Genomic DNA, 9,085 nt, shown 5'->3' on the forward strand with positions numbered 1-9,085 from the left:
AAAGCGTGCAGCTGTATGGTTTATCTTTATACAGATACAGTTACAAATGTACTGAAATGTTGTTACTCAGAAACTTTTTTTTGTGTGGGCAGAGGGAAGAAAAATGCCACCAAAATTTTTTTAAGCGTGAGTTCTTTAAAGCAAGCAGGAATTTATCATGCTCGAATAGGTGTAGAGTTCCAAAGCCCTCCAGAGCAGTTCAGGGAAACCCAGCTGTGCACACCTGGTGAGCTTTAAATCTGTCTGTGAACTCATCAATCTCCAACCAACTGCTGTTAAATGCCTGCACCCCCTTAATTTATTTAGATTTTGGCTTTAGAAGTTTTCCTTTATAGCAACTACTGTGAAAAAAATGAAGACTATCTAATAGTAGGTGATTTCAGTTAATTCTGTTTCAGATGCTGATTTAAGAAAAATAAGCCTCAGACATCTTTGTTTCACTAGTCTCTAAAATTTCTATGACCCACTTAATATCTGATTTACGGCATCACTAATTCAATAAGCCGAAATTGCTACCTGCTTCAAGCAGAATAAAAAGGGCTTTATTCCTCTTCTCCTGATAAATCCTGGAGAAGCACCATGAGAAAAGGCACAAGTGTCTGTTTGTCCATGTCCTGCAGTATTTCTGAGTGCACGGACAGCGAGGCCGAGACGGTGATGCAGCTGCGGAACGAGCTGAGGGACAAGGAGATGAAGCTGACGGACATCCGCCTGGAAGCCCTCAGCTCTGCCCACCAGCTGGACCAGCTGCGGGAGGCCATGAACAGGATGCAGGTGAGCAACAGCCACCCCAGCTCCTGCAGCCTGTGCTGATGTGGGAAACACTGGCCAACCACCCGCACAGTAAAGATCAGAAGTTTTTGAATGCGTACTGAAAGCTGTGTTCAGCTTTGTGCCAGTGTTAAACCTTCATTAAAAGTCAGCATGAACGCCTGACTTTGCTGCCCTCAGCTGCAGCTGTTTCAACCCCAAGATGGGTCCATCATTTTGTTGACTGTCAAAATGTTTCCATGCTCTCTGCCTTAAGGTAGTTGCATTTCAGTGTTAGTGAATTCACACATATTTTAGGATGCTTTGAAAAGTTTTACAGAAAGGACATTGTAGTAATTAAAACCCGTAATTAAGACATTATGAAAACAGCATTTCTGCTAAACTGCCGTTTATTCTTAAGTTACTTACGTTGCTATCTTATAATCATGTTTTCACTGTGCCTTCTAACGTTTGGCTTGTCTTTTCAAGAGTGAGATTGAAAAGTTAAAAGCAGAGAACGATCGGCTGAAATCTGAAAACCACGGCAGCTGTAGCAGGGCTCAGTCTCAGGTTTCCATCTCCTCCTCTCCCAGACACTCAGTGGGTCTCTCTCAACACAGCCTGAACCTCACAGAGTCAACCAGTCTTGGTGAGTTTAATGAGAAGGGTGGTGGGGCAGGTTTTATCCTGCACTTGGAAGGCTTGGGTTAGTTAGCTGTGGAAAAATGAAAGCGTGAGGATTATTAACAGCTGAGGTGTGGAAATATGTCACGAGCTGGCACAAAGCCTTCTTTTAAATATCATCGTAGGTCTGCTACACCCTTGGTCGGAGGTGTCCAATTATGACCTCAGCTCTGAAAAGTCATGTTTAAAGCCATTTAATGGTGCACTTTTGCCAGGGGATATATCACAGGAAGGAAAATATAGAGTAACTGGCTAATAATTTTCAATGACCTTCCCTTTTTAAGAGGGATGTATGGCAGGGAAGTCGGTCAGCCTGGTTCTTGTGTTTTACCTTGGGGCATATGAAGCCCAGACGTGTTGTGTTTGACTACAGTAAACCAGAATAGCCTCCATTGTAACTGAGCTCCAGCTGTGAAGCTGTTGATGTTTCCTGTCCACAGACATGCTGTTGGATGACACTGGAGATGGCTCTGCCCGGAAAGAAGGGGGCAGGCACGTCAAAATAGTCGTCAACTTCCAGGACGAGATGAAATGGAAGGAGGTGAGTTCTGTTTCATCCCTAGCTTTGAGATGTAAGTGACCTTGGAATGTGTGAGGGGATTCAAGTCTGCAAAGGACTTTTAGGAATTTTCTCAGGAAAACAGTTTATAGGTGTATTAATAGTGATAGAGAAAGCACTTGGCTACCTCCAGCTTCCTTGGGGCTGCTGAGAGGGACCAAAATACCAGAAGCACCAATCTTGTGGAAGAACTTGACAAATCCAAGCTGGGAGATCTATACCATATCATCCTAGTTGAAGTTGTCCTCTCTGGCACAAATACCCTGTTTAGAATGACAGCTTTCAGATGTTTTCCATCCACAAGTAATTGGAAGAATCCTAAATACCCAAATAAATAGCAAATATTGTAAAATTGCTTCCCATCTCATGTGTTTAACGTACTACGTGCATGAATGTAATACACAGTCCTTGCCAAGGAATGGCCTTCCTTAATCTCACATTTTTGAGTACCTGTAGAAGTGTGTTTAAGAAGTAAGTTCATGTCTTTCTGAGGAGTGGACAAAAATTTGAATGATCCAAAATAAAATGGACTTAGCAGATCTTTCCATTGAATACCAATTTTGCATTAATTAGGACAACCGCAGATAAACAGTAGAACTGCTGCTAATTGACTGCAGTCAGAGCAAGTTTTAATAACACTTCAAATCTTACGATAGAAATTAGTTTTTCTTCAATTAATGTTTCACAGTGAGTGCAGCTGTAGAAAAACAGAAAAATTCTATTTTTTCTTATTTCTTTTTATCTGCCTTAAAAATCAGTTATAAAATTCAAAATGATGTGATACATCAAACAATTTATAAATATAAACTTTCTTTCTATATTACTGCTTCTACATATAGCCATATATAATTTATATGTATATAGGTTTCTCTGCCCACAGCAGCATTTCTAGAAATAAATAGGATAAACCTTGCAAATGTAACATCTTTGATTGTGAAGTCATGGAAGAATTAATTTGACATCTACTTTTCTGTCTAGAATATTCCTAAGAGTCTTTCTGTCTCTTTGTTAAACTGTAATCCTCTCAGAGATTTTGAATTCTTCATGGTATTAATAAATACATTTAACTTAACATCACAGCCACCTAAGTATCCTTTAGATTTGTGACTCCAACACTGTAGAAAGTGTTTATCATATGACAAGGATTCCATACACCATCCAGAATTTACCATATATAGTAAGGATACACCATTATTTAAAAACAAAAGGGGAGGGGCAGGGAAGCTAGCATTTTAATTACATTAACCACACTTGTCTGATAGAGTTACTTCTGTGCCTTTAGGACTCCAGGCCTCGCACCTTCCTCATAGGCTGCATTGGAGTCAGTGGGAAGACCAAGTGGGATGTTCTGGATGGGGTTGTGAGACGCCTGTTTAAGGTCAGTGGGTACAGAATGCTGTGAGCTCAAGTTCTCCTGTGGGGATTTGATGGTACCAAGCTGTATTTAACTTTGTGTGTTAAGTCTGTCACAGCAGAGAACAAACTCCCAGTGCTGCCTGACTTCCAGTGTCCCTTTTCCACCCCAGGAGTACATCATCCACGTGGATCCCGTGAGCCAGCTGGGGCTGAACTCAGACAGTGTTCTGGGCTACAGCATCGGAGAAATCAAGCGCACCAACAGTGCAGAGACCCCGGAGCTGCTGCCCTGTGGCTACCTGGTTGGAGAAAACAACACTATTTCAGTGACCATCAAAGGTAATTTCACCTGACCTGCCTGCTGGAGTTCTCACTGTTGACAGTTTTATCAGTTTTATGTTGCTGTGTCAAGACACTCAGAGTAGAAACTTTTTATTGTGCTGCTTTTTCCTGTTCCTATCATTTATTTACTTCCTTCTGTTTTCATTTGATAAAGACAGCACTTGGGGTATGCTGTGGTTTTAGCAAGTTTTCAGCCTGTAACTGTAGGAATAATTACACGCTCCACAGATCTTGAGTTGTCCTGGAGAAGACTTCACACCACAAGGGATGCAGTGGAGCTGTTTGAGCAGCAAAGTACTTTCCAAATGAGTCAAGCCTCAAAATTTCATTACCTCTTTATCACAGCTATAGTTGTTATTTCCTTCATGCAAGGTAAAAAAACCATAAATCTTGACTGATTTGCTTGATCAGTCTCACTGAAGAGTCCCTCCTTGACTACCAGGAAGGAGGGAGCCCAAATTTTATGAAACACCTTAAAGTCTGGATTTTTCAAAATGCATGCTTTTCAGGATTCCCATCAATTTTATTCTGTAATACTGATAAAAATTTAATATTTATATTTTTCATATTGTTTCTCAGGGAAGCACTTTTTAATGAAAACTATACTATGTAACTAAGCTTAGGGGTAAAATCCTCAGCTGCTGCATTTTGAACGTACATCAGTTTGCTCAAAGTTAGACCAGTGAAATCTGCAGACAGATGGTATTTGAGGGCAATGCCAAACATTCTTCAGATCAACTTTGAAATCTGACTGAAAGCAGATTTTTGAATATTGGTATAAAAACCAAGTTAACCTTGTATAACAAACCAGTGGGCAGGAAGACAAAATAAACTGTGAAATACATCACTTATACTGAGGCTTGACATGAACCCAGGATATTCTACTTATATAAAATGCATTGTCCAGTCATAAATCCTAACTGAAATATTGCATAAAGTCTAGCTGTGTCTGTAAAGTTGCAGTTTGAGTTTATATTTAACTTGCACTGGCTTGACTTGTGCCTTGAAGGTTCAGAAGTGATAACAGTTTGCAATAAAATAGAAATCTATTCAATCAATTTATGGAAAATCACTTACATATACCTTTGAGATACAAAGCTGCCTATATAAATATTTAATATTCCAAGTAACCACTGAGGTGCAAACATTTCTCTGGGTGATCTGCCAGCTTCCCTTCCTGCTGTTTATTTTGAAGCAATGTGTATTTTTCCCTGAGCCAATTCTGCCTAAAGTGACTGCTGACATGGCATAAATGCTTATCAGTAAGGAGTTTTCTGTTAGAGGAGATAACTATCAGCATACAGAGAAGGAGTTTAATTACAAGCATTTGGGAAAGTAGGGGGAGTTGATGATAGCTGGGGGTTTTTTTTGTCTAGTGATCCAAAAGTAAACAGGTACATTCTGGGTGAGTGTGTGGTGAAATGCTGTAAAATGGATGGCTTGTGCATGAGAAGTGTGGCCTGGAATGCTTTGGTCTGGCAGCTCCCAAAGGGCCTTAGGGATGCAGCTGAGGACTTAAACAGGCTGAAGGAGGATGCAGGCTAAGCCCACAGGTCACCCCTGCACTTGTTTTTCCAGCTTTATGTGTGCCTCTCTCAGCCACGAGGGATACCAGGGTGGGGAAGGGCTTTGGCTCTGAAGTGAAGAACAGCTTGGTCAGGTCCATTTGGACAAAGACTGGGACTCCCTGTGAGTGAGGGCTGTTTCCCTGCTGCAGGTCTCTGCGAGAACAGTCTGGACGGGCTGGTGTTCGAGTCGCTGATCCCGAAGCCCATCCTGCAGCGCTACGTGTCCCTGCTGATGGAGCACAGGCGGATCATCCTGTCCGGCCCCAGTGGCACGGGCAAAACCTACCTGGCCAACCGCCTGTCCGAGTACATGGTCCTCAGAGAGGGCAGGGAGCTGGCCGAGGGCATCATTGCCACCTTCAACGTCGACCATAAATCCAGTAAGGTGAGCACGCAGAAACCATCCGTGCACAGCCTACACTAGCACGGGTCCAAAATGAAAGACTCCTTTCTTAGTGTACATCATTTTGAACTTCCCTTTATTTTCAAGGCATTATGTTGATTCTGAAGGAAACGGTATTTAAGGTTTTCAGATTCACCTGATTATGGGCCTGGAACAGCAGGCTTCCAGGTGTGTATTTAAACACCTAAAGCTGTCATGGTTTTCAAGTGTTTAGGAGCCTGAGAATTGCCGAGGAAGTTAAACACCTGCATAAAATTCCCAGAGACTTAAGCAATCCCTATTGCATGTGGGCACTTTTCCCAAAACCCTCAAATGCATCTCCAGGCTGCCAGGAGCTTCTGCAGCTGCAAGTATCAGCAGTTGTAATCATGTGCTGGGTTTGGAGGGGCTGTTGTGCAGACACATTCCTGGGCAGGTGAGGCATGCCTCTGCTTTTTTATGTGCTGCTGGTTTTGCTGAATATACTGCCAGTGATCATCTAGATTAAAGAGAAAGAAAGAACGAGAGAAAGAGAGAGAAAGAAAGAAAGCAAGCTGTATATTTGATGGCCTTAGGCATATTTTCCTCCGGAGGAAAGGAATGGTTGAAATTATGGTTGTAAGCCACTTGTATGATTTCAGACATGCTTTAAAGCTGCTGAGAGCTTTTCAACCACTCAGCAGCAGCACCAAAAGCTCATCCTTCTTACACAGCATTACTGAAGGCATCCAAATTTGGCCTCTGACGAGGGATGCTTTGTTCCAGATTAATTTTGTCAACTGTATTTTGATAGAAACACAGTTGTAAGATGATACAACAAATCTAGCTGGAATGCAGTTTGGTTCGGGATGGGGAGAGTTGAACAAGTTCCTGAAAAGAAACAAAAATATATTTCAGACCTCTTAGTTCTGACACTGATGAATAAAAACCACAAATTAAATTACAAAATATTATCCCCCTTTAAGCCCTTATCTCACACAGGTTTTCTGATACAATCTTTGAGTCTTCAGCATGACCTACAAAAGAGAAAGAAAACCGTATCTTGTGTTTTCTCATGGAAAATGTGTGATTTGTTAGATGTCAGAGTCTTTTGCTTTAGATTTTGTTACCAAGCTTCTCTATCTTAATTGAATTTTAAGGAATGTGAAGAAAAAAAATTTTTTTTTCCTTCTTTTCTTTATATCTGCTTTGCAGGAACTCCGCCAGTACCTGTCCAACTTGGCAGACCAGTGTAACAGTGAAAATAATGCTGTGGATATGCCTCTTGTCATCATTTTGGATAATTTGCACCATGTTAGCTCCCTAGGAGAGATCTTCAATGGACTCCTGAACTGCAAGTACCACAAATGGTAAAGAAATAGTATCAGAACACATTGCAAATGTTAATTCTGGACTCTGAGCACTGCAGCTGCAAAATCCAATCACAAAATCAAGGTCTACATTAATTTAATGATGTGGAGGAAGATGACCAGGTTTTCCATATTGCGGACAGTGCTTCAGAAGGATCTTTTTCCTTCATGAAATTATCCATTTTTATGAAATAAGTAATTAAAAAGGAGTTGCATTTGCTTCATGATGTAGATCTTTGGTAGTAAAACCCTGTTTGTAGTGAAAGTCCTGTTTTGGGATTTCTGGTTTGCTTTCAGAATTTGATGTTCTCAGAATCTCAGCAGAGAATTTGGTTATAAGTATCTACAAAACCTTCTTTGACAAAAGAGTTTTGAATAACCTTTTTTAATGTTCAGGTTTTACTTAAAACTTGTTTTCCAAAATTTACAAGTTTGATTTGCTTGTGTTTTTTTCCCAATAGTCCATATATTATTGGCACAATGAACCAAGCCACCTCCTCCACACCTAATCTTCAACTTCACCATAATTTCAGGTACTGTTTGTTCATGTTTCTCATTTATGTTTGTGGTCTGTAATGTAGTAAAGGAGCAATGGCTACTGAGTCATCTGAAATTGTTCTTATCAGCTGAAACAGCAAAGTGAGTGGGAAATGCCATTTGCTCCTGCTTGCTGCCCTGACATGTGCAGCTTGGTTATGGTGCTGTCATTAAAGGAACTGGGTTCATAAAGCTTTTACTTTACAGAGGATTGTTAAGATATTTGACCTTCTACCAGATTTTCAGTAAGACTATTTAGGCAAAGCAGATTAATGACAAATGAGCTGAAACAATGCACAATAAAAATTGGTTCATCTAGTGAAGTATTCCAAAGTAACTTTTGCTGAAAACCATGCATGACTGGAATAACCCATTTTGATTCTGATAATCTGTAAATAAGAAGAGAAATGTAGTCAAGAATAGTTACATTCGGTAGCATGGAAGAGAAATGATGGCCATTTCTACTGTTCTGCCACAGATGGGTGCTATGTGCAAACCACACTGAGCCAGTCAAAGGCTTTCTCGGCCGTTTCTTGAGGAGAAAACTGATCGAGACGGAGATCAGTGGCAGGATGAGGAATGCAGAGCTGGTTAAGATTATTGATTGGATTCCCAAGGTCTGGCAACATCTGAACAAATTCTTGGAGGCTCACAGCTCCTCTGATGTTACTATTGGTAAGTGCTTTGCTCAGGCATATGTAAATATATGTATTCTATTTCCTTGTATAGCAGGTGTATCTTTGTAATTAGTAAAAAAGGCTTTCTTTAAAACCCTACTTTTAGATGTTATCAATCCTATTTTTGATGCTTATTGTGATTGTGATTTGAGTGTAATGTCTGAATTTCCCTCTTCCAGGTCCACGGCTCTTCCTCTCCTGTCCAATAGATGTAGATGGTTCTAGAGTTTGGTTCACTGACTTGTGGAACTACTCCATCATTCCATATCTTCTGGAGGCAGTTAGAGAAGGGCTACAGGTAAGCAGGCAGAAGGGAAAAATCATAGGTCTAGAGTGGCATCTGCTCAAAAGGTAACAAAACTCAGTAGTGGCAACATTTTCTGTAGATACGGAACCAGAATTGTCAATCATTTCAGGCAGAATTAGTCTCTTCAAGCACTTTTGAAATAGAGAGTGGAAGAAATGATTAGATGCCAAACTGCTGATGTTTTCAGTGGGGGGAGTTAGACGTACAAATACCTTTCAATATTGTGTTCCAGAAGCACACCTTAAAATTATCCTGTGCATCAGAAAAACATGCTTGTGGTCATTAACTTTGTTACACAGGATTTTCCTTTGGAAGTCAAATCTTTCAGCATAGGAACAAAGCTGTGTACGGGGAAAAATGTATTCATGAATGACAGGATCATAGCAGTGACATTTTGATTACTTCTCAGTACGTAAGATGATTTTTTTAGTAGATTCCTTCATAATTCTTTCAGAGGATGAAGTGAAATCATCACTGATTGCCTGTGCTTAGTAACTGATTCGTACTCTGGCAATTTGGAATGATTTTAAGTGTTGCCATGCAATTTTTGGTGTCTGTATGACTGTGAAGCTTG

The 9,085-nt window shown here is 40.5% G+C and overlaps 1 protein-coding gene across 1 annotated transcript in view; it reads left to right on the plus strand.

The window, feature by feature from the left end:
• The window catches only part of NAV2 (neuron navigator 2), a 201,265-nt gene that overhangs the window by 185,476 nt on the left and 6,704 nt on the right, over window positions 1-9,085 (plus strand). Inside the window, exons 30-39 of the mRNA XM_008640905.2 lie at window positions 621-774; window positions 1,240-1,399; window positions 1,875-1,975; window positions 3,276-3,371; window positions 3,520-3,688; window positions 5,409-5,644; window positions 6,836-6,990; window positions 7,452-7,523; window positions 8,006-8,202; window positions 8,384-8,502. Coding sequence (XP_008639127.1) covers window positions 621-774; window positions 1,240-1,399; window positions 1,875-1,975; window positions 3,276-3,371; window positions 3,520-3,688; window positions 5,409-5,644; window positions 6,836-6,990; window positions 7,452-7,523; window positions 8,006-8,202; window positions 8,384-8,502 — 1,459 coding nt within the window. The remainder of the gene's footprint in view (window positions 1-620; window positions 775-1,239; window positions 1,400-1,874; window positions 1,976-3,275; window positions 3,372-3,519; window positions 3,689-5,408; window positions 5,645-6,835; window positions 6,991-7,451; window positions 7,524-8,005; window positions 8,203-8,383; window positions 8,503-9,085) is intronic.

The sequence above is a fragment of the Corvus brachyrhynchos genome, unplaced genomic scaffold (assembly GCF_000691975.1).
Source record: "Corvus brachyrhynchos isolate BGI_N302 unplaced genomic scaffold, ASM69197v1 scaffold169, whole genome shotgun sequence".
Taxonomy (NCBI): domain Eukaryota; kingdom Metazoa; phylum Chordata; class Aves; order Passeriformes; family Corvidae; genus Corvus; species Corvus brachyrhynchos.